The sequence below is a fragment of the Pituophis catenifer genome, unplaced genomic scaffold (assembly GCF_029215685.1).
Source record: "Pituophis catenifer annectens isolate HBS135680 unplaced genomic scaffold, rPitCat1.0.hap2 SCAF_2, whole genome shotgun sequence".
Classification (NCBI taxonomy): domain Eukaryota; kingdom Metazoa; phylum Chordata; class Lepidosauria; order Squamata; family Colubridae; genus Pituophis; species Pituophis catenifer.
In genome coordinates this window covers 1,894,370-1,920,806 of record NW_027256882.1, presented here as the reverse complement: position 1 = coordinate 1,920,806, position 26,437 = coordinate 1,894,370, and the positions used below count along the sequence as shown (strand labels likewise).

Here is a 26,437-nt window from a genome sequence, read left to right as displayed (position 1 = left end):
TAATTTCTGGAATCATTTAGATTTCCATGGATTCTCTCTTATGTCTTATTTTAAGAGACCGAAATCCAAAAATGGAACAGCCCCGGCCCACAAAGTACAAATTATTTCCCCTTCTTGTACAATCCTGAGTTAATCACAACTATCTTATTGAAAAGTTTGTAGTTGCCTCTGCCCCACCCATTTCCCTATTCTTATAACCATTCATTGATATTCAATGCCTGACCCTGGTATGGAATAGAGGATGGCTTATTTTTAGAATGGCATTTCTGGATCATTTATTAGTCCTCTTTGCTGATTATTCTATTTTAATGATTGAAAGACTTTGAATCTTGGTCATTGCACAAATTAAAAATGAGCACTATTACAAATAATGATATATTTTAAATATTAAATCTGCATCCCACCTTCTCAACACTCATAACAATTAAATGGTAATGATTGACTATAACTTTATTGTTATGTTGGACACTTTTGGCTTAAGACTGAATTTTGTTGTTGTTGTTAGAGATAATGCTGTCATGAACTTTTTTTTTTACAGTAGTTCATTTACTGAACCAGCAAGAATCCTACTCTTCATTTTTGCCATTGAACAAGTCAACAAGAATTCTCAGCTTTTGTACAATCTCACACTTGGCTACAACATCCATGACAATTATTTGAGCAAGCTTGGGACTTCAGATGCCTTGCTGGACATTCTATCTACTGGAGAAGCCAATATTCCCAACTACAGCTGTGGAAAGAAGGACAACCTGATGGCTGTTCTTGATGGATCTGTTGATGACATCTCCATTCAGATGTCAACATTAGTAGGCACCTACAAAGTCCCACAGGTGTGTTTGTGTGTTTCTCTACCTGGCAAAGTGAGCAGGTATTTGGTGGGTGGGTAATAGATTCAATCTTTTCTATGGAATTCATGAGCTACTTTTCACCATGGCCTTTGCCATGGCTAGGGATTGGCATCCACAGGAGGCCTAAGTATTTACTCGAGCAAGACTTGAGTAGCTGGACACAATGTTAAATATGGAATATTTAAGCAAATCTCTAAAATGAACTGATTTGCATTCGCAGTGATCTAGAGATAGAAGATATAACATGTCTATTATCTGAATTTCAATTTTATTAGGAAAGAGAAAGAGCAGTATCTTAGACCTCAGATTAGACAAATGATTGTATTTAATCTTGCTAATATTCTACATTTTGTATTCTTTATCTTGTTATGGCTTAAGGGTTAAGAACAATAGACTGTTCCAGTGGACATCAACATCAGGGACCACCAAATTCATAATTTTAAATCCTGTGGACCACTAAGATGTTTTTTTTTTTAAAAAAAAAGATAAATAGCACTTAGTGCAATATAAAAAATGCTAATATTTTTTCTGCAGACCACCAAAATTTTCTCGCAGACCACCAGTGGTCCGTAGACCACCAATTGGTGACTATTGCACTACTCTAATATTTGTGAGAAACACACTGGATGTGTTAAAAGCTTACATTTTGGACTTGATCTGATCTAACCATAACACACCATTGTTCATTGCTTCTTTAGATCAGTTATGGAATTGTTTCAGATGCTCTGAGTGATAAAAATCAAATGCCTTTTTTCCATCAGATGCTTCCAAAAAATGGGATCCAGTATCCAGGAATTGTCCAACTCCTCCTCCATTTCAGATGGATTTTGATTGGTCTCTTTGCACCAGACACAAAGGAGGGAGAGAATTTTATGAGAACTTATACTCCTATATTTGTCAGAAATGGAATTTGTGTGGTTATCTCACAACAATTCTCAATGGCTAGACCTACAGAACCTCTCAGACGTGCCATCTCTAAGTGGAGAAAAGTCAATGTCTTTGTTCACTTCATAGAATTTGCTTCCATTGTGGATAGAGGTCGCCATATCCATTTAGCAATTGAAGGTTTGTCAGGACCCATTGAAGGGAAAGTCTGGATCACCACAATTATGGAGAAAGTGTCAATTGGAAGGTATAAACTTTTCAAATATATCCATAGTATTTGGGCCTTTGCTTTTCAGGAAAGAAAATGGCCAAATGATGATGCCTTTCAACCCAATCTTTTTAAGGATTCCAAATTTGAAGAGCAGTCTTTTCACTGTTTTTTTTCAAAGCATGTCCTTTCTGTCAAGGGCCGGAGACGATGCACCCAGATAGCACCACTGGACATGCAAGAGAAAAAGAATAGAATTCAGATAAAAAATGAGCACCGTTTTTATACTGTTGCTAAGACTCTGGCCCATGTCTTGAATGTTGCATATTCCTCAATCTCTAGGAGGAGAAAAACGGAGAAGAAAGAGAGATTGGGGGCTGCAAGGCTAGAGCCATGGCAGGTATGGGGTCCTGACAAGGATCCATTAATCCTATTTCCTATTTAGAAAAAAATCCAATGCTGAAGTAGGGGAAAAATTATTCTACAAAAACCCAACAGGTTTGGCCAAGCGGAGGCCAGATTTAGTTCACAGGATTATGTTCCAAAGAGCAGGCACTGTGACAATTATATTTTGATATTAAACACTGCTATTATAACATTATTTAAAATGTATACATTGTAAATAAATTCCTGTACTTATGGGTTTGTAATTAGCATGATAGAATTTTATATTCATAAATTTCAGCTAAACCTGGGAGCATTTCGCTTAACCCCTCCTTACTGCAGGAATCCAGTTAAAGCTTTCCAGAATGATAGCTACACCGTCTTTGCATTTAGCTATGCCATTTATGTGAATGCTAATGCTGACGCTAACCCTAACTCACTGCTCACTGCCAGGAGTTCGATCCTGACCATCCCAAGTTTGACTCAGCCTTCCCTCCTTCCAAGTTTGGTAAAATGGGAACCTAGATTGTTGGGGGCAATATACTGATTCCATAAACCACTTAGAGAAGGCTCTAATAGTACTGTGAAGTAGTTTATAAGTCCAAGTGCTATTGCTATTTAGGCAAATAGTGAAGAGGGGATTGAACATCTGTTATTCACTAGTTAAGCTATAAAATGGCTCCTCCTTTTAGGATGTTTCAAGTTGCTTTCAAAATTCCTGGATGTTTCAATCCTAGTTCCATCCCTTTCTGGAGAAGAATGAGTTTTGCAATTTTTCCTCGGAGAAACTGTACTTGGACCAAAGTGGAAATGTAGCAGCAGATCTGAATATCATAAGTTGGTTGCTTTTCCCCAAGGAGGATCCCATCAAACAGCAACTGGGGAGCTTTGAAAGACAGAGGCTTATTATCGACCAAGATGCTCTTTCACGGCTAAAGTTGCTCAACAAGGTGGTTGAAAATATTTGCAATTTTTCTCTGTCTGTATGGTTGGTGTTAGGATCCCCTGAAAGAGAAGGCTCAGATATATTTTAAGAGCCAATATCTGACCACAGTTATTCATGCTTCTGTTTCACCCCACTGGGATAGATGTCCTGCTGCTAGCAAGGTCATCCAAGGTGTTCAATCAATATGGAACCACAATGACTTGTCCGATATGAGATAATGCCTTAAACTAGAAAAATGAAGGATTGTTCCCCCCCAAGTCTTTCTTGACACTTGTAATAATGAGGGTAAATTTGTAATAAAATGCTACTTAGATTTGATCTTTGGTTTGTAAACCATCTAAAAACCCTTGAATGCAATTGTTTATCATGCTTGTCAGCTACTTTAAGTCTTCCATTGAAACAAAGATTTCTCCAAATTTAAGGAATAAATAAATGTGGGTCTGTCTTTCCATGTCATCTAATTGTAATTCTAATTTTGGGAGAAAGTGGAGGACAGGAGGTCCTGGAATGGTTCTTAGGGCATGAAAGAGTTGGAAACAAGTAGCGACTTACAACAAAACTATAATTCTTCAATGGAAAGGACCTTGTCTTAAATACCTGAATTGCAGAGGTTGGTTGCTATCAGTTTGTACCAGTTTTGGAGAACTTTTAGTGGAAATTTGGTGTGGCTCCCCAAACAGGTAGTGACCTCTGGCTGGCCACACCCCAGAACCGGTCCCCACTTGCTCACCCCTCCCACCCGATGCTCACTCGCCCTGCCTGCCCACCCGCTCTGCCCAACCACTACTTGCAGAATCTAGCCACGTACTTCTGCTCACCGCTGCTGGCAAAGGTAAGGCCGAAGGGCATTGGCCAGTGGGTGGGCAGGGGAGGGAGAGCTGGTGGAGGGGTGATATCAGCAGTGGGTGGTGGACTGATGTGTGTGTGGAGGGAGGGGAGCATGCAGGAGATCTTAGCTGAAGTTTACTCGTGAGCAATATTGGCTGGGGGAGGAAGGGAGAAAGGCCAATGGTGCTCACGAGGAAACTGAGGCTCCTAAGGGGGGGTTGAGCCTCCCCACCCACAAGATGTTCACCTGAGGGCATTGCTGGCAGCTAATTTCTGCAACTCCCATCCTGTGCTCTTCCCGCTGCTGCTCGGCCTCCTTGATGCACAGAGCAGGAGTCAGCAGTTTCTTTCACTGCCTGCGAGCTGCTGGCTGTGAGCAGCAGATTGAGTAAGGCAGCGATCTGCCGGCTGCCTCTATTCAGCAGTTTACTTGTGAGCAAGTTTACTGGTTAACATGATGCTCTCAAGTAAACTGCAGATTACAGGAAACTGGCAGATCCCTTGCTCTGCTGCTCACCTGGCAGAGAGCAGACTGGCAGCTCTGGGTTGTCACTCAGCCATTGTGTGCAGGGAAAAACCTTGCAAAGTAAAGAAAAACTTCTCCTCTGTGGGAGAAGTTAATTGCCTCGCAGTCGCAAGAAATTTTTCTTTACTGTGGCAAAGTGTTTCCCTACACACAACCACCCTGTGGTTCTGTAACCACAGATACTTTGTGTCCAGACCAGGTGTGTGTGTGTGTGTGTGTGTGTGTGTGTGTGTGTGTGTGTGTGTGTGTGTGTGTGTGAGAGAGAGAGAGAGAGAGAGAGAGAGAGAGAGAGAGAGAGAAAGAGAGAAAGAGACTAAGAAAGAGAAAGAAAGAAAAAGAAAGAACGAGGAAGTGTGTGTGTGAGAGAAAGAGAAGAGAGAGAGAGACAAAGAAAGACAGAGAGAAAGAGAGAAAGAGCCAGGAAAGAAAGAAAGAAAGAAAGAAAGAGAAAAAGAGGAAGAGAGATAGACGAGACAGAGAAAGAAAAAGAAAAGGAAAAAAAGAGGAAGGAAGGGGGAGAGAGAGAAACACAAGAAAGAAAAAGAGACAAAGAAAGAAAGAGAATGAAAGAAAGAGGAAGGAAGGGAGAGAGAGACTAGAAAGAAAGAAAGAAAGAGAAAGAAAGAGAAAGAAAGAAAGAAAGAAAGAAAGAAAGAAAGAAAGAAAGAAAGAAAGAGAAAAAGAAAGGAAGGGAGAGACAGTGTGTGTGTGAGAGAGAGAAAGAGAAGAAAGAAAGAACGAGACAGAAAGAGAGAAAGAAAAAAAGAAAGAGGGAAGGAGAGAGAGATAGAAGAGAAAGAAAGAGGAAGGGAGAGAGAGAGGGTGAGAGAGAAAACTGTGCTAATATTTTTAATTGTTCCATTATTTATCATGTGTTAATATTTTACACTGTCCCTACACCTAGAATGATTTTATTGCCTTTCTTTTGCCCAGGGCTACCACATAGTTTTCAGGGATTTACATGTCTATAGTCCAGAGCATAAATATGTGTGTGTTTATTTTGTACATCAGGTTGCATAAGTCCATCTTAATATGCTATTACTGGTATGTGATGTTTTGTATACATACGGAGAAAGAAGCACTCTTGTGATCTTGGACTTTTAGGCTTGTTGTCAAACATCAGCCATAATACTAATGACTGTTTTGAACAATATGCACAAATGGCTATTTTAGATGTGAAATTATGACTGAACTATTTCGGCACCTATATTGGTTCTCACTCTCAGGAAGTTTCTCCTTAGTTTTAGATTGCTTCTCTCTTTGTTTAGTTTCCATCCATTGCTTCTTGTTTTGCCTTCTGCTTCCTTGGAAAATACATTGCCACCCCTTCTTTCTGGCAGCCCCTTAAAAGCCTGTTGCCTATCACACTCTTGGGCAAAGCATGGGAGCCATTTCCTCCTTTCAGTGGCCCATGAAAGTACATCTAAAGTATGTAGATAATAAAGTTGAAAAAAGGTGAACAATATTTTTACAGAATTATAGATACGTTGAGGCTGGGTGTGACAAGGAATGGCTGGGAGGGGAGGGGCCAAGCGAGGCACCCATTGATGTGAGTGACATTGAGTTGGCCACACCCACCCAGTCACATGACCATCAAGCCACACCCAGTGTCACATGACCAGCAAGCCATGTCCACAAAATAAGCCACACCCACATAACCGGAACTAAAAAAATTTACAATCCACCCCTGCCCACTTGGCCTTAGAAATATCCCTTTCCCACACAGGGTTCATACTCATGTCCCTTGGGCATGAAAACATGCCTAGCTAACCCTTTTAAGTGACATATTCTCATGATTTCATCTCCACTCATCCTCACTATAATTCTAGAAACTAGGCAGTAATTGTTAGTCTTATTTCACCAGCGTGGCAACTGTATGTAATGAAAATATAAGTGTACATATATAACTAAATAATACTTCATTTGAAATTGACACGCTAGTCTATGATGAATTTTTTCTTCATATGTTAACTGGAGCAAGGATTTGGATAATTTTCAAAGGGGAGTGGCTTTACAATGTTTTATGTTTTCCTGATCTATTGCTCAGAAGTGTCTTTTTTAAGCACAGTTTCATTTTATTTTAATCATCAATCATTATAATAAATAAAAATTTGGCAGATATTTTGGAATGAATGTTGTTTTTCTGCTTAGTCTCTGCCTCAGTCCAAATGTGTGGACAATTGTCACCCTGGATTTGTAAAACGGGCTCGGAAAGAAGAACCAATTTGCTGCTATGATTGTATTCCTTGTCCGGAGGGGACCATCTCCACACAGGAAGGTGAGTAACCCCAGAGGAACTCTGGCTTTCCTGTCTCTCGGTATCAGCTGTCATCCAAAGAAGGTCTTTCTTGGAATGTGAAAGGAGGGACTATAGAAATAATATTACTTACTGTTTTCTCAGATACTGAAAAATGCACCAAGTGCCCAGATGACAAATATCCAACTGATGACAGAATCCAATGTATCCCCAAAAGAATAACCTTCCTGTCCTATGAAGAACTTCTGGGCATCATCCTGGTCTCCTTTGCTGTACTCTTGTTTCTAACAACAGGCCTTGTTTTAGTCATATTCCTTAAATACCTAGAAACTCCCATTGTCAAAGCTAACAACCGTGACCTCTCCTACATCCTCCTGGTTTCCCTCTTGCTTTGCTTCTTGTCCTCCTTTTTCTTCATTGGCCGACCAAGGAAAGCCACCTGCCTTCTCCGACAAACAATGTTCAGCATCATCTTCTCAGTAGCTGTGTCTTGTGTGTTAGCCAAAACAATCATGGTAGTGCTGGCCTTCCTGGCCACGAAACCAGGGAACAGGGTGAGGAGATGGTTGGGGAAGAGCTTGGCCAACTCCATCATCCTTTCTGGTTCTGCTGGAGAAATGGTCATTTGTGCAATCTGGCTGGGAGTTTCTCCTCCATTTCCTGATTTTGACCTGCACTCCCAATCAGGAGTGATCATCCTTCAGTGCAATGAAGGCTCTGTGACCATGTTTTATGTGGTTCTCTGCTACATGGGTTTCCTTGCTGCCATTTGCTTCACCGTGGCTTTCCTGGCCAGGAACCTGCCTGGGGCCTTCAACGAAGCCAAACTGATCACCTTCAGCATGCTGGTCTTCTGCAGTGTCTGGATCTCCTTCCTGCCCACCTACTTGAGCACCAAAGGGAAATACATGGTGGCTGTGCAGGTTTTCTCCATCTTGGCTTCTGGTGCTGGCCTGCTGGGCTGCATCTTCTTCCCCAAGTGCTACATTATCATCCTGAGACCAGATCTAAATACTAAGGAACATTTAATGATAAAAGTCGGTATCTGATCATTTAGTAGTTTCTTAGGCTCATAACACTTAATTATTTATTGCAGTTATTATTGAGTTTGTTTGCTTATTTTGACAATTAAGGTTATTTAAAATCAAAAGAAATAAACATACAAAGAATCTAAAACTAACTTAAGATAATCATCAAAGTGTAAAATGAATTTATTAATAATTGAAATTGTCATGAAACTACTGAAGGACAAGATAAAAAAATGAGATTTTATTATCGTAAACGACTGACTGACTGAATAAATAAACAAACAAATGTTTGAAACAACTTTACCAGTCAGTGGGTGGGAACCACTTCAGTCCATTTAAAAAGATAGAACATCACATCTTTCCCAGTGTGTAAAATCTTTATTTTTTGTAATCTTTCGTAATATACAGCAAAGAAGTGATTTTAGAGTCATTTTTGGAAAAGTTTCCCCAGCTGAAAATGGGGAAAGTCTAAATCTCTTATGGCCAGGTGTTCAGAGCCATTAATGAACCCAGTTCCTGATGTGCCAGGAATGAGTTCATCCTCCCTTGAGCTGACTTATGAGGAGGAATCTGGAGAGTTGTCCAAGGGGGACATCATAAGGCCCACTGTTTGTTTAGTAAACAAAGACACTTCAAAGTATAAAGGTTCTCGGTATCTTACATGAATACTGAAGGGCAAGTAGAAAGAAAAAAAGTCTATCCCCATAACATATTTCATATTTACCCAATGATACAGTTGGCCAATTATCTATTTCAAGTCCCTTTGTCTCAAATATCACCCCAAAGTTGATATTTCTAGGGCAAATGAAATTTCACTATCACATGAGCAATTTTAAAATCACTTCCAATTTGTGATCAATATATGGAGATCTAATAAAAAAGTAAATTACAAACAGATCCTATTCTTAACATTAGGCAAGTTTCACGGTTACCGATTTCTTTCTTAAAGTAGAATACAGGCAGTATGAAAATTAAGCGTCATCGGGGGTGGGGGTGGTGTGGCCAGCGTCACGGCGGTATGGCGTGGAATTCCAGGGCTCTGGAGGAATACTGATATCCCAGCCATTTTTGGGGATCCCAAGGGAACATAGCTGTCCTGTAGGGACAGTGAAAAACGAAGGCACAGGCTGCCATGGACAGGGAAATCGCAAATTCCCTGAAGTGCCGGCGATCAACCTCTGACTCAGTGGCGAAGGAAGGCAGCCATTAGGAGCTGTCAAAAGCCAGGGCGACCACACAGGAAGAGACAGAAGAAATGAACGAGGTGATCATCTGGGTGAGAATTGAGGTCTTGGAAACAAGATTCCTTTTGTATATTCTACTCCTGAACTTTAAATTTTTTTTTGACTTGAGAGAAACAAGAAAAGAGAAACAAGAGAAGAGAAGAGGGGAGGGGAGGGAGTGGAAACAAGGCTACCTCCCCACTTCCGGAATAGTGGCTAAGAAGTGGAAGCCATTAATAAAGATTAATGGAAGAAAGTTTGAAAAATTAATTTAATGTATTGAAAGCAGATTGGGCAAAGAGATTTTTTTTGGGGGGTGGGCTAATGAATTGTATTTTGGAAAGTTAAGTTTTGTAGCTGGGAGTTTAAAGTTGGACGAAGAAAAGTGAATGGACTATTTTTTAATAAACAGAGGGATAGAATCAAGATCACGTGAAGTGTTAATATCACTTTATAATGCCTTGGTAAGGCCACATTTGGAATATTGCATTCAGTTTTGGTCGCCACGATATAAAAAAGATGTTGAGACTCTAGAAAGAGTGCAGAGAAGAGCAACAAACATGATTAGGGGACTGGAGGCTAAAACATATGAAGAACAGTTGCAGGAACTGGGTATGTTTAGTTTAATGAAAAGACTAGGGGAAACATAATAACAGTGTTCCAATATTTCAGGGGTCGCCACAAAGAAGAAGGAGTCAAACTATTCTCCAAAGCACCTGAGGGTAGAACAAGAAGTAATGGGTGGAAACTAATCAAGGAGAGAAGCAACTAGAACTAAGGAGAAATTTCCTGACAGTTAGAACAATTAATCAATGCAACAACTTGCCTACAGAAATTGTGAATGCTCCAATACTGGACATTTTAAAGGAGATGTTGGATAATCATTTCTCTGAAGTGGTGTAGGGTTTCCTGCCTGGGGAGGGGGTTGGACTAGAAGACCTCCAAGGTCCCTTCCTATTCTATTCTATTCTATTCTATTCTATTCTATTCTGTTCTGTTCTGTTCTGTTCTGTTCTGTTCTATTCTATTCTATTCTATTCTATTCTATTCTATTCTATTCTATTCTATTCTATTCCAATTCCTATTCTATTCTATTCTATTCTATTCTATTCTATTCTATTCTATTCTATTCTATTCTATTCTATTCTATGTGAACTGTAGTGCCATCTAGTGGTAATAGAGAAAATTAAATAGATATATTGAACTAAGGAGAAGAGGAGTGTGAAATAACCTTGGACAATGTTTTGGAAACTGGCAAGAATGAATTTGATAAAAATGGTCTTGTGATTTTGTAACAGAAGAAGAGAGAAGGGCAAAAAAAGTATGAAAGCTTTTGTAAGAGCTGTCTGGTTCTTTCACCTGGTGGATTTATAAATTTTGGAATATTTTGGAACAGTGGCATTTTGGAATATATACTTTTTTCCTTTTCTGTTTTTTCTTTTCCTTTTTTTTTTATCAAGGCTTCTTCTTCCTGGATTAAATTTTTTGGTGATTGGTATTGGGTTTTTGGGGTTTTTTAAAAAAAACTTTTTCTTATGAGACCATATCTTATACTTTCTTTATCTTTTTATTGCCTGGTTGGATATTTTGAGTGGTACATTTTGATTTTGAAATTTTTAATGGTGAATTCTTATTTTTGTTTGGATCTTTTTTTCTCTTTTTTGTTCTTTTCTTTCTTTTTTTTAATATAACCTTTCTTCCTTTTTTATGGATTAAACCTCTGTGGATTAGGGTATTAAGAACCTGAAGAGTTTGATTTGGGAGCAGATTTGAAATTTGAAATTGGAATATAAATAAAGGGGAAGCCTGAACCTAAGAATTGGATTATTTTAGATTATAAATGGTGATCTATCATCACCATCAATATCAACAGCGTCTTGCTCTATGGGGCAAAAGGCAACAGAAACTACGCCACAGCAAGAGAAAATCAATACGGAATTAAAAAATATGCTACAGAGTATATATGAAGATCTTAAGGCAGGACTAGACAAGATAGATGGGAGAATGGAAAAATAGAAGAATTGAAAGAAGTTAAAGAGATGCTAGGGAAAAATGAACAACGATGGCAGCAAGTGGAAGAAAAAGCAGAAGCAATGGAGAAAAAATTTGAAGAGATGGATTATTGATTTACAATTACTGATAAAAATCAGGAAAAGACAATAATAACATTGGAAATGGATAAAGCTGATTATTATTTAAGAGTCCAAAACATTGAAGAAGAAAAGGGAGAAAATTTAGCAGAGAAAATTGCAGAGATATTAGCAGAAGTAATGGAAGAAAGTAAAGAAAGGATATTACATTGGATTGATCAGATATACAGAGTGCACACAAGATACACAATGAGGAATAATCTGCCTAGAGAAATTCATGTTAGATTCATTAAGAAAACATTGAGAGCAGAGATATTGCAGTTAATGAGAAATGCAATGATAAAGCACAAAGGGAGAGAAGTAGTGGTACTGAATCAAATTCCAAGAAGAGTGAGAGATCTGAGAAAAGAATATCAATTTCTCACAAAATGTTTGATTAAAAGAGGAATAAATTTCAGATGGTTGATACGAGAAGGAATATTGGTGAATTGGCAAGAACAAAGATATAGATTGGATACAATAGAAAAAGCAGAATTATTTTATGAACAACACATAGGTGGCCAAGAGAAAGAAAGATTGAGAGATGAAAGAGGGGAGGGGCAACTGGAGAGAAAAAAAGAACAACCAAAAGAGACAACTAAAGAACAAGAAGAGAGAGCTATAAGAGAAAGAGCAAGAGCAAAAGAAGTTAAAGAACAAAGGGAGATAAGAACGACTAGATTGACAAAACAAGCAAATAAATAAGAAATGGAAGAAGAAATTAAAATAATATCTTTGAATATAAATGGATTAAATTCAGCAATAAAAAGAAGAACATTTAACAAATTAGAGAAATTAAAAGGAGAAATTATATGTTTACAAGAAGTTCATATTAGAAAGTAACACAAAAAACTTTTAGAGCAAATAAAATTGGGGACATTGTGTAAAGCGTTGGCTTGTCAAAGCAAGAGAGGAGTAACATTTTACATTAAACAGACAATTCAATCCAAACAAATATTTGAGGATGAGGAAGGGAGAGTATTAATGGTAGAAATTGTAATGAATCATAAAAAAAAAAAAACTACTTGTGGGTATCTATGCTCCAAATGAAAATCAAGAAGAATTTTATGCAAAATTACACAGGAGAATATTAGAATATGAAGATGAAGATATGCATAATAGGAGAATTTAATGTGATTGTGTCAGGTTTCGGTGCTATCTTGAATAAACTTCATTCTCAAACGCAAACTCTAATGAATCACTTTTATTTTAAGAATAGCCGAGTCCGACATTCCTGATTTCATTTTGAAGCCAAACTGGCCCCTCCTTCCAACCCCCTCCTCTTCCGCTCTCCAACCCAATGTCCCATTGGCCATCATGCAGATCCATCTCTACCTCCCGGCACGTTCTTTTCACAGGAATGTAGCCCCCATCCTCGTCTCCCAGGAAACACTATCTGTACATACAAAACTAGGTAAAAGTTCATCTTGTTATGTCAGCGCTGGAAGAGAGCCTAATTTGGAACGCTGACATCTTGTTGATAATGAACTGGACTATAAATCTACAAAATAATAAAAAGCCAAGGAAGACACTTCTTAAAGCATTTTTACAGTGATAGATGAACTACGTTTACAAGATGCTTGGAGAAAAAGGAACTTAAAGGAGAAGCAATATACATTTTATTCAAATAGGCATATGTCATGGTCAAGAATAGATATGATGTGGATGTCAACAGATTTAATATCCAAGATACATAAGATTGATATAGAAGTAAATATATGGGCAGACCACAACCCAATAACGATGACATGGAAAGGACAGAGAAAAAGAATGAGACGGACATTAAATCAAAGCTTATTAAACGAGAAAGACTATACAATATATGGAAAAAGAATTGACTTTTTTCTTTAAAGAGAATAGAAAAGAAGATACATCATTGCAAAACGTATGGGACACCAGTAAAGCATATATAAGGGGGTTGGTAATGACCTATACAGGAAAAAGAAATAAACAGAATAGACAAACTCAAAAGAAGTTGGAGGAGGAATATAAGAAATTAGAGAAAGAGTTGCAAAAATACCCACAAGACAAAAAAAAAATAAAAATTTAATGGACTTGAAAAAAATACAATTTGAATTTAATAGAGAATGAAGAGCTGGCAAAGAAAATAAAATCAACAAAGCAAAATTTCTTTGAAAATGCAAATAAACCAGGAAGATGGCTGGCATATAAAATGAAGAAGGAAAGAGAAAGGAAACTGATAAATCAATTATTAGATCAAGATGGAAAGATGTGTTACCAGAATGAAGAAAAGAAAAAAATAATTGAGGAATATTATAAGAAATTATATCAACAAGAGCAGATAGCAGAGGGGAAAATAGAACAATATTTGGAAAAATCGATGAGCGAAAAAGCATTAGATGAAAGAATATCAATGATGGAATTGATGGAGGGAATTAAAAAGCAGAAGAATGGAAAAACCCCAGGACCAGATGGTCTACCAGCAGAACTATATAAAAAATTGCAAGATGTACTAAGCAATACAATGTTACAAGTATTTAAGGATTTATTAGTAAAAGCTAAGGTTCCAAACTCATGGATGGAGGCATATATAATTCTTAAACCAAAAGAAGAAACAGATTTACAACAAATAAAGAATTATAGACCAATGTCATTATTAAATGCAAATTATAAAATATTTACATCAATTATGGCAGAGAGATTGAAGAGGTTGTTAAATGAATTCATACATTCAGATCAGAATGGCTTTTTGCCTAAAAAACAGATTAGAAACAATATAAGAATTATTTTGGATACATTGGAATACTATGAAGCACATTCAGAGAAACAAATGGCATTGTTATTTTTAGATGCGCAGAAAGCATTTGATAATGTGAATTGGCAATTTATGATATTACAATTACAAAAGATGGATTTTGGGGACAGATTTATCAATATGGTTTATATATAAAGACCAATTGGGTAAAATAATAATGAACAGTGAAATGACAGAGAAAGTAGATATAAGAAAAGGAACTAGACAAGGATGTCCATTATCTCGACTATTATTAAAAAAAATATATATTTATTCTGACCTTAGAAATTTTAAACAGGAAAATAAGACAAGATAAAGAAATAAAAAGGATGAGAATTTAAAAATAAGAGTATATAAGCTACAAGCATTTGAGGATGATTTGGTATTTATTATGGAAGAACCAACAGACACGGGCCCAAAGTTAATTGAGCAAATAGAGGAATACGGAGAAGTAGCAGGATTGAAAATCAATTAAGAAAAGACAAAAATTATAGTTAAAATATGAGAGAAAAGCAAAAGAAGCAACTAATGGAGAAGTTAGATATTCAAATAGTAAAAAAAGTGAAATACTTGAGCATCCAATTAACTTCAAGATGTAATACAGTGAAGGAAGATAATTATTATAAACTGAGAAATCAAATTGAAACAGATTTGGAAAAATGGAAAAACCTGCACTTATCATTAATGGGAAGAATAGTATTAATTAAAATGAATATATTACCAAGAATCTTGTTTTTTCCCCAAACGATTCCAATAAAGTTGGAGAAAAAAATATGCTGAGAGCTTGAATAAGATGATGTGGAAATATATATGGCAAGGAAAAAAAGCAAGAATTAACCTTAAAGTGCTTCAAGATTCTAGAACTAGAGGAGGATTTGGTCTACCAAACTGGGAACTTTATCATCAAGCGGCGATGTTAACGTGGGTCAAAGAATGGATTTTATTGAGAAATACAAGACTATTGACCTTGGAGGGACATGATTTACAATTAGGTTGGCATGCTTTCTTATGGTACGGGAAAAATAGAATACATGGATACTTCCAGAGACATTGTGTAAGGAATGGTTTGTTAACAGTATGGGTGAGAGTGAAAGAAAAACATTATACAGAAATACCAATGTGGCTTTCAACAATAGAAGCGTTGAAACATTCTAATATGATTAACATGGACAATATTGTAAGATATAAGTATATTTTAACAGAGAAGGGAGAACTAAAACAGAAACAAGATTTAGAAAAAGAAGGGATTGAGACTGATCGGTATACATGACTGCAAATACAAGATATGATAAAGTCTTGAAACAATATGGTTTTAATCTGGGGGAATCAGAATTGGATGAGATAATGACTGGAAAAAATGAAAAAATGATTAAAAGATTGTATAATTACTTACTGCAAGTTAGATTAGACGATGAAGAAGTAAAAGAGATAATGATAACATGGCCGAAAAATTTTGGTTATACAATAGAATTAGAGAAATGGCAACAATAATGGGAAAGGAATTACAAATTGACAATGACAACTGCATATAAAGAAAATTTATATAAAATGTTTTATAGATGGCATCTGCTGCCAGAAAGGCTAGCAAAAATGTTTAAAGATAAATCAGCTAAATGTTGGAAATGTTTGCATTTGCCAGGATTATATTTTCATATGTGGTGGTCATGCATAGAAGCAAAAAAGTATTGGTTTAGAATACAGATATGGTTAGAGGAAATGTTACACGAACGTATAGAATTAAAACCAGAGATTTTTTATTGGGAGTTTTGCCAGAGAGATAAAGCAGAGAAGATATGTATCTAGTTATACACATAATAACAGCGGCAAGAATTGTATTTGCACAAAATTGGAAGACAGAGAAAATCCTGTCAGAAGGTGAAGTAATAAAGCAGATTTTAGACTGTGCTGAAAGGAATAGATTAACTCTAAGAATAAAAGATAAAGAGGAATCAGTGTATTTCAAGATATGGGGAAGATTCTATGTATGGTTAGAAAAGAAATATGAATAAAAGATGATAGATAAACAAATAAGATAAGAGAAAGATGAATCAGGGAGAAGACAAAAAGAAATAGAAACTCAGATGACACCGGAGTAAATGGAAAAGGGGGATGGGTGGGTGGGGGCGAAAGAAAGAATGTTATAATATAAATGTACAATTATGATGGTAGAGGTGACAGACTAGGTAAAACTGAAAGGAAATTGAAAGAAAGTATATATTAATATAAAATTGGGGATGCTCGGATACCAAATAGAGGAAATATTGGACAACAAAGGGGAAAGAAAGAAGAGAGGAGTAGAGAGTAAGAGAGAAGAGGATAGGGAGAGAGAGGAATGGAAGAAAGGGGAAAGAAGAGGAAGAAAAGAGGGGGAAAAGAGTAGGAGAGAAGGTTAGAAAGGGGAAAAAGAGGGGAGAAGTGTGGGAAAGGAAGGGGAAGTTGGGAAGAGGAAGGAGAGGAGGAAGTAAGAAAGTAGGAGAGGAGAGGAGGTAGGGAAGGGAAAGAAAGAAGGAGAAGAAGGTTTGTTGTAAAATGAGGGGGGGAAGGGTAGAAGAGCAACTCCGAATGTAATTAAAATGTTTTATTGTTATGCTTTCTTTAGAAAAAAATATGTATATGTATGATTAATTATGGACAAGAGAATGTACATTAACAATATGTGTATAAGAAATAAAAATCTTTTTAAAAAAATAGAATTAAGCGTCATCAACCTAAGTGTCAGGGTTCCAAGTAACACTGCCAATGAAAGAAAACTCCGAAGCTTGAATTTCTTCGAAGTTCCATTTTATTGGAGATGTCATATTGGCACATCTGGGAAAACCAGAATCTGAAAATTTCCAGGATTTTCCTGCCCAAAAGAAAGTTCAAGTCCCTTCGCCCTGCACCCACACGTCCATCACATGATCCAATCAGGCACCATCCAAAACTGGAGATGCCTCTCAGTCACCTCATCACAGCTGCAGAGCAAGGTGGCCTTGACTCTCTGAGAAAAGAATGTTATTTTGACTACATATCACCCATACTCTATGCAATCCCCCCACCCATTTTCCCACAGTAGAAAGGGCCCAAATCTAAAAGATAGTTTCCAACTCTGACACTAATGTGGAACCAAACTCAATAGTTCTGGGTGACGTTCCTCAGGAGTCTCTGGGGACAAGAGAGTACATTGAAGGAAAACACCCAATTTCCTGGGTGTTGAAATATCTTTCTTTAGCATCACTTTCTAGACATGTCCAGAAAGGAAGGACCACAACCAATTCAGACCAGTACCCTCTAGGGGTATATCTATGATTTTTCACTATGCTTTTCTCTAGCTTCTCCTCTGCACATGGAGGCCCAGAGGTAGTTCAGGATTCCCAGAGGAGATATTGCTTCTTACAGTAATTATTAAAATCCTGGTCTGTGAGATCTCTCCTGATATTTCTCCAGTGATTGCCTTTGATGTAAACATCAGACTGAAGAAACTTGAAAGGGATCTTGCATCAGAAAAGCATAAATGACTCAGGTCACACTCTGTGTGGCACAAATTTCGGGACATTCAGGGACTGTGCTTCTTGAATGTACCTTTCCTTTCTCTCCTTTCCAGTGCAGTTCTGTTAATCTCTCTCTGGGTCAAGAAAGTCACTCTCATTTCCATCTTTGAATGGTGCTTTCAATTCTTTGAATGCTCTTGTTCTTCCTTAGAAACTGGAAGGGGATTGATTCAGCCCCATGAATTATGGACTTCCTCCTTCTGCTTCTGCTGCTGCTGATGTCCCAGCCAGTTTCTGGGAAACTGAGAATGAAGTGCCTGCTGAGTTTGGAGGAACATGAGGGAAAACACCTACGGAGCTATTACAGGCCAGGAGACCACCTTGTTAGTATAATCTCTACTGCCACAATAATATCCCATATAACGTTGTCTTTCAACACAGCTCCTTATATTCAATTTCCCTCGTAAGTCATTCAGTGTGATGGAGTTGCATTCCTTCTGTTTGCAGTCCTAACACCCTTCTTCATTTCTTTCAGTTACTCTTATATTGCAGGACCTGTTTAATTTCTTGAATCATTTAGATTTCCATGGATTCTCTCTTATCTCTTATTTTAAGAGACCCAAATTCAAAGATGGAACAACCCGGCCCTCCAAAGTCCGAATTATTTTCCCCTCTCGTACAATCCTGAGTTAATCCCACCTATTTTATTGAAAAGTTTGTAGTTGCCTCTGCCCCATCCATTTCCCTATTCTTATAACCATTCATTGATATTCAATGCCTGACCCTGGTATGGAATAGAGGATGGCTTATTTTTAGAATTGCATTTCTGGATCATTTATTAGTCCTCATTGCTAATGATTCTATTTTAATGATTGAATGATTTTGAATCTTGGTCGTTGCACAAATTAAAAATGAATACTATTACAAATAATGATATATTTTAAATATTAAATCTCCATCCCACCTTCTCAGCACTCATAAGAATTAAACGCTGATGGGTGATTATAGTTTTATTCTTATTTTTGGCTTAAAACTGAATCAGCTTGTGGAGAGAAAGAGGAATAAATGAAAACATATTTTGTTGTTATTGTTAGAGATGATGCTATGATGAACATTTTCTTACAGTCATTCAGTTACTGATTCAGAAAGAATCCTAACTTTCATTTTTGCCATTCAACAAGTCAACAAGAATTCTCAGCTTTTGTACAATCTCACACTTGGTTACAACATCCATGACAATTATTTGAACACCCTTGGCACTTCAGATGCTTTGCTAGACATCCTCTCAACTGGAGAAGCCAATATTCCCAACTACAGCTGTGGCAAGAAGGACAATCTGATGGCTGTTCTTGATGGATCTCTTGATGACATCTCCATTCAGATGTCAACATTAGTAGGCCTCTACAAAGTCCCACAGGTTTGTTTTTTTTGTTTATCTGGCAAAGTGAGCAGGTTGTTGGTGGGTGGGTAATAGATTCAATCATATCTTTTCTATGGAAATCATGAACTGCTTTTCTCATGGCCTTTTTCATGGGTAGGGACTGAGATCCAAAGGAGGCCTAAACATTTCCTCAAGGAAGATTTGAGCAGCTGGACACAATGTTAAATATGGAACATTTAAGCAAATCTCTAAAATGAACTGATTTGCATTTGCAGTGCTCTACACATAGAAGACATAGCACATCTATTATCTGAATGTCAATTTTATTACAAAAAAGAGAAAGAGCAGTATCTTAGACCCCAGATTAGACAAATGATTATATTTCATCTTGCTAATATTCTGCATTTTGTATTCTTTATCTTGATATCGCGTAAGGGTTAAGAACAATAGACTGTTCCAGTAGTCACCAACTTCAGGGACTACCAAATTCATAATTTTAAATCCTGTGGACCACTAAGATGATTTTTTTTTTTAAAAAAAAAAAGATAAATAGTATTTAGTGCAATATAAAAAATGGAAATAATTTTTCTGCACACCACCAAAATTTTCTCGCAGACCACAAGTGGTTCGTGGACTGCCAGTTGGTGACTACTGCACTACTCTAATATGTTTGTGAGAAACACACTGTGTTAAAAGCTTACATTTTGGACTTGATCTGATCTAACCATAATTCACCATTTCACATTGCTTCTCCAGATCAGTTATGGAATTGTTTCAGAGGCTCTGAGTGATAAAAGTCAAATGCCTTTTTTCCATCAGATGCTTCCCCAAAATGGGATCCAGTATCCAGGAATTGTCCAACTCCTCCTCCATTTCAGATGGACTTTGATTGGTCTCTTTTCAACAGACACAGAGGAGGGAGAGAATTTCATGAGAACTTTCACTCCTATGTTTGTCAGAAATGGAATTTGTGTAGTTATCTCACAACAATTCTCAATAGCTAGAGCTACAGAACCTCTCAGACGTGCCATCTCTAAGTGGAGAAAAGTCAATGTCTTTGTACACTTCATAGAATTTGCTTCCGTTTTGCATAGAGCTCACCATATCCATTTAACAATTGAAGGTTTGCCAGGACCCATTGAAGGGAAAGTCTGGATCACCACAATTGTGGAGCAGGTGACAATGAGAAGGGATACACTTTTCAAGTATATCCATAGCATTTGGAACTTTGCTTTTCAGGAAAGAAAATGGCCAAATGATGATGCCTTTCAACCCAGTCTTTTTAAGGATTCCAAATTTGAAGACCAGTATTTTCGCTGTTCTTTTTCAAAGCATATCCTTTCTGTCAAGGGCCAGAGACGATGCACCCAGATAGCACCACTGGACATGCAAGAGAAAAAGAATAGAATTCAGATAAAAAATGACCACCGTTTTTACAGTATTGTTAAGACTCTGGCCCATGTCTTGAATGTTGCATATTCCTCACTATCTAGGAGGAGAAAAATGGAGAAGAAAGAGAGATTGGGGGCTCCAAGGCTAGAGCCATGGCAGGTATGGGGTCCTGACAAGGAGCCATCAAACCTATTTCCTATTTAGAAAAAATTCCAATGCTGATGTAGGAGAACCATTGTTCTACAAAAACCCAACAGGTTTGGCCAAACAGACGCCAGATTTAGTTCACAAGATTATGTTCCAAAGAGCAGGCACTGTGAGAATCATATTTTTATATTAAACACTGCTATTATAAAATTATTTAAAATGTATACATTTCAAATAAATTCCTGTACTAATGGGTTTGTAATTAGCATGATAGAATTTTATATTCATAAATTTCAGCTAAACCTGGAAACATTTAGCTTAGCCTCTCCTCATTGCAGGAATCCAATTAAAGCTTTTCAGATTAATGGCTACCCAGTCTTTGCATTTAGCCATTGCCTTTATGCTAACGCTAACGCTAACCCTAACCCTAACCCTAACCCTAACCCTAACTCTAATCCTACCTCACTGCTCACTGCCAGGAGTTCAATCGTGACCAGCTCAAGGTTGACTCAGCCTTCCATCCTTCCAAGGTTGGTAAAATGGGTACCTAGATTGTTGGGGGCAATATGCTGATTCTATAAACCATTTAGGGAGGGCTCCAATAACACTGTGAAGTGTTATATATGTCCAAGGGTTATTGGTATTCAGGCAAATAATGAAGAGGGCACTGGACATCTCTCATTCACAAGCTCAGCTTTAAAATTGCTCCTCCTTTTAGGTTGTTTCAAGTTGCTTTCAAAATTCCTGGATGTTTCAATTCTAGTTTCATCCCTTTCTGGAGAAGAATGAGTTTTGCAATTTTTCCTGGGAGAAACTATACTTGGACCAAAGTGGAAATGTAGCAGCAGATCTGAATATCATAAGTTGGTTACTTTTCTCCAAGGAGGATCCCATCAAAGAGCAACTGGGGAGTTTTGAAAGACAGAAGCTTATTATCGACCAAGATGCTCTTTCACGGCTAAAGTTGCTCAACAAGGTGGTTGAAAATATTGGCAATTTTTCTCTGTCTGTATGGTTGGTTCCCTGAAAGAGCAGGCTCAGATATTTTTTAACAGCCCATATCTGACCAGAGTTATTCATGCCTTTTGTTTCACCCACTGGGATAAGGCTCCTGCTACTAGAAAGGTCAGCAGGTCCAATCAATGTGGAATCATAATGACTTGTCCGATATGAAATAATGTCTTAAACTTGAAAAATGATGGACTGATAATGATTTTGACCCTCCCAGAAACTTTCTTGACTCTTGAAATAATGAGACAATGTGGGTTAATTTGTGATGAAATGCTACTTAGATTTGATCTTTGGCTTGTAAACCATCTAAAAACCCCTTGAATGGAATTTATTTATCTTGATTGTCAGCTACCTTAAGTCTTCCATTGAAACAAAGATTTCTCCAAATTTAAGGAATAAATAAATGTGGGTCTGTCTTTCCATGTCATCTAATTGTAGTTCTAATTTTGAGAGGCAATGGAGGACAGGGAGTCCTGGAGTGCTATGGTTCTTGGGGGCTCAAAGAGTTGGACACAAGTAGCGACTAACAACAAAACTGTAATTCTTCAATGGAAAGGACCTTGTTTCAAATCCCTCACTTGGCCTTAGAAATATCCCTTTCCCACACAGGGTTCATACTCATGTCCCATGGGCTGCAGGAAAACATGCCTGGCTCACGCTTTTTAAGTGACATGTTCTCATGATTTCATCTCCACTCATCCTCACTAAAATTCTAGAAATTAGGCAGTAATGTTTAGTCTTATTTTACAAGTCATGTATAAGTGTACAGATATAACTAAATAATACCTCATTTGAAGTTGACAGCCCTAGTCTGTGAGGAATTTTTTCTTCATATCTTAACTAGAACAATTTGGATTATTTTCAAAGGGGAGTGGCTTTATAATGTTTTATGTTTTCCTGATCTATTGCTCAGAAGTGTCTTTCTTAAGCACAGTTTCATTTATTTTAATCATCAATCAATGTAATAAATAAAAATTTGGCAGATATTTTGGAATGAATGTTGTTTTTCTGCTTAGTCTCTGCCTCAGTCCAGATGTGTGGACAATTGTTACCCTGGATTTGTAAAACGGGCTCGGAAAGAAGAACCAATTTGCTGCTATGATTGTATTCCTTGTCCGGAGGCGACCATCTCCACACAGGAAAGTGAGTTAAACCAGAGGAAAGGGATTGGATTCAACCAGAACCTCATATCAAAGTGCATGTTAAAACACATGTGTGAACATGACTATTTTATTCTTCATTGCTATTTTCAACATGACCAATATATTCCATAATGGGAGATATATAAGCTCTTGAAGAATAAGGCAGGAAAGGATAGAAGAACGTAGTGGATTGGGCAAGAGGAATGTAGTGGATTGGGCATTCTGCTAAAGGAAATATCTTTTCTACTTGTCACCTAGGAAGTTTCCTTCCATGTTTACCATGTAAATTGTTTGAAACTTGAGGATTGGTTTCAGGTCAATGGGTTTTGCTCATCGAAATCAATTTTATCTTACAGGCCAAAAGATCTCTCAGTCAGTCAGTCAGTCAGTCAGTCAGTCAGTCAGTCAGTCAGTCAATATTTATTAAGATCATTAGGATGAAGTGCTTACAACAAGGTATATTGCCTCAGTGAAGGGTGGGTGTCATGTCAATTATTTCTCTTTTGGGTTTTACTTATTGTTGTTGATATTTTTTTTTTTTTAATTGAAAAAGTTTTCAAATACAAATTTTTCCCCTTTTTTCCTTCCCCCCCTCCCTAACCCCCCCTCGCCACCCATCCCCCCGTGACTTCTTCACACCAAAAACCTAATTCATAACAGATTACATAATATTTTACCATCGCCTTACTCTCTCCTCTATATACTGACCCTTACTTACTAAAAATATTAATATTATTACTTTCCCCTTTTACCATACATTTCAAAAAAAAAGAAAAAGAAAAAAAAAAGCTTCCTTTCCATTAACATCTTGGGGGGAAGCTCTTTGTAGATCCATATCTTCCTTCCATACAATTGCAAAGTAGAATTGAAGGAATTTTGCACAATTTTATTCCTAATTTCCTTGTCTGTAAAATAAATCACCACATCTCTAGGCAATTGCCTTTGCTTTGCAATCCAGGAGTTTATTCTGTACACTCTATCAATCCTACAAAACACTTCCCCAGGTTGAACCTTTAAAATCCCAGCCAGAATTTCAGAAGATATTTTCCTTAAATCATCTCTGTTATTTTCCTGTAAACCTCTGAGTCTGATCGCATATTCTGTAAAATTATAATGCATCATTAAGACCTCTCTTTCAATCCGTTGTTGTAAATTTTCTACATTACAAGACTTTTGTTCAACCTCCATTTTAGATTTTTCTTCTGAGCTATTGTCTTGAGTATTTGTCAAATCATTTTCAATTTTTTGTATTTTATTATCCAAATTGTCCTCAATTTCTTCCACTTTAGACTCTAATAAGTTAGTATTTTCATCCAACTTAGTCATAAATCCTACAAGATCATTAGCCATTTTAATAATCTTTCGATTCAAAATATCAAACTTTAATTGCACTAATTCTTTAATTTCCTGCTTAAATTTTTCAAAGTTCTGATTCACAATCTCATCCCTTCTTACAATCTCCTCCAAAAGAAATTCAATTATATTAAAACCGGTTTTCTGAGACTGGAGCTTTAAAACTTGGTCACGTAGTTTGTTAATGGGGGAATCCCCCCCCATTGCTTGTTTATCCAACTTTAATGCCATGTTTCAACACAGACAAACTATTTTTCTTAAAAAGAAAAGAGAGGCAGCAGAGAAAAAAAAAAAAAACCTCTTTCCAACCAAGATGAATATCAAATCTCCAGGAAAAGAAAAAACACAAAAGTAGAGCTTTATTTTAAAGTGTAGCCAAAAATATTTATTCAGCTACTTTGTATCTCAATAAGAAACGGAAGGACTCTCCCTTTCAGCCCCTTCTCAAGCCTCGGCAGTCGCCCTTTTTAAAGATTCTTTTTTCCTTTTCCTTTTCCTTCTTCAATAATTGTTATAAAATAAGTGAAATACTTGCAATTCGAGGTCACAGATCCAGCTCAAATCCCTTCAAATGTAACCAGGAGCATTTATTCTGCTATTTTGTAACTTAATAAGAAACGGAAGGACTTTCTCTTTTCAGCTTCCCTGCTCCAGTTTCGGCAATCGCCATTTTAAAAGGTCTTTTTTACTTTGTTGAATATCCTTTGTAAAATAAGTATTAATACTTGCAATTTAGGGTCACAGATCCAAATCCAAATCTCATCATCTTTAGTTAATCTGTTAAATATCTTAAAAGGCTTGTCTTCGTAGCCTTGTTCTGCAAAAAGGCAGAAGTCTCCCAACGCCCGGAGCGGGCGGCGAGTGCTATAGGGAGCATTCCTCCGCCCGCCCCCAAGAGTAAAAAAAAAAACCCCTGGGGGCTACGGAGAGCTCTACCTGCACTCACCTGCTCTATCCCACATTTCCTCCTGGAAATGGGGTTTTTTGAGCCGCCTTTGCGCTGTACAGGCGGCTCTTTACAGGCGAAGGGGCTGGCGGTCCCAAGAGACCGTCTGGTGGCTACCATTGTTGTTGATATTTTGATAGTCGTATATATTGTGTTTTTTAAACTGGACTGTAAGCTGCCTACATTTGGTTTAAGATGGGCAACCATCATTTTTAAAAAAAGTCTACATCTGTATCTATATTTCAGTTTACCAATTTACCCATTACGATTGATTTCCTGTCTCTTGGTATCAGCTGTCATCCGAAGAAGGTCTTTCTTGGAATGTGAAAGGAGAGACTATAAAAATAATATTACTTACTGTTTTCTCAGATACTGAAAAATGCACCAAGTGCCCAGATTACAAATATTCCACTGATGACAGAATCCAATGTATCCCCAAAAGAATAACCTTCCTGTCCTATGAAGAACTTCTGGGCATCATCCTGGTCTCCTTTGCTGTACTCTTGTTTCTAACAACAGGCCTTGTTTTAGTCATATTCCTTAAATACCTAGAAACTCCCATTGTCAAAGCTAACAACCGGGACCTGTCCTACATCCTCCTGGTTTCCCTCTTGCTTTGCTTCTTGTCCTCCTTTTTCTTCATTGGCCGACCAAGGAAAGCCACCTGCCTTCTCCGACAAACAATGTTCAGCATCATCTTCTCAGTAGCTGTGTCTTGTGTGTTAGCCAAAACAATCATGGTAGTGCTGGCCTTCCTGGCCACGAAACCAGGGAACAGGGTGAGGAGATGGTTGGGGAAGAGCTTGGCCAACTCCATCATCCTTTCTGGTTCTGCTGGAAAAATTGTCATTTGTGCAATCTGGCTGGGAGTTTCTCCTCCGTTTCCTGATTTTGACCTGCACTCCCAATCAGGAGTGATCATCCTTCAGTGCAATGAAGGCTCTGTGACCATGTTTTATGTGGTTCTCTGCTACATGGGTTTCCTTGCTGCCATTTGCTTCACAGTGGCTTTCCTGGCCAGGAACCTGCCTGGGGCCTTCAACAAAGCCAAACTGATCACCTTCAGCATGCTGGTCTTCTGCAGCGTCTGGATCTCCTTCCTGCCCACCTACTTGAGCACCAAAGGGAAATACATGGTGGCCGTGCAGGTTTTCTCCATCTTGGCTTCTGGGGCTGGCCTGCTGGGCTGCATCTTCTTCCCCAAGTGCTACATTATCATCCTGAGACCAGATCTAAATACTAAGGAACATTTAATGATAAAAGTCGGAATCTGATCATGAAGTAGTTTATTAGGCTCGTAACACTTAATTATTTATTGCAGTTATTATTGAGTTTGTATGCTTGTTTTGACAATTAAGGTTATTTAAAATCAAAAGAAATAAACATACAAAGAATGTAAAACTAATTTAAGATAATTATTAAAGTGTAAAATGAATTAATTAATAATATAAATTGTGATGAAACTAGGGAAGGACAAGATAAGAAATGAGATAGTTATGTTAACATGATGCATCTGCAGAGGAGACAAGGCTTCCCAGATTGGGAAGGAGGGGGAGGGGGAGGGAGAGGGATACAACA

The 26,437-nt window shown here is 37.5% G+C and overlaps 1 protein-coding gene across 1 annotated transcript; it reads left to right on the top strand.

Annotated features, from left to right (window-relative positions):
• Window positions 1-13,492: 13,492 nt before the first annotated feature.
• Window positions 13,493-26,133, top strand: LOC139309237 (vomeronasal type-2 receptor 26-like). Its single transcript, XM_070933299.1, has 3 exons — window positions 13,493-13,732; window positions 20,362-20,419; window positions 25,229-26,133. Exons 1-3 carry the CDS (start codon window positions 13,493-13,495, stop codon window positions 26,131-26,133), a joined length of 1,203 nt encoding a protein of 400 aa, XP_070789400.1.
• Window positions 26,134-26,437: the final 304 nt, after the last annotated feature.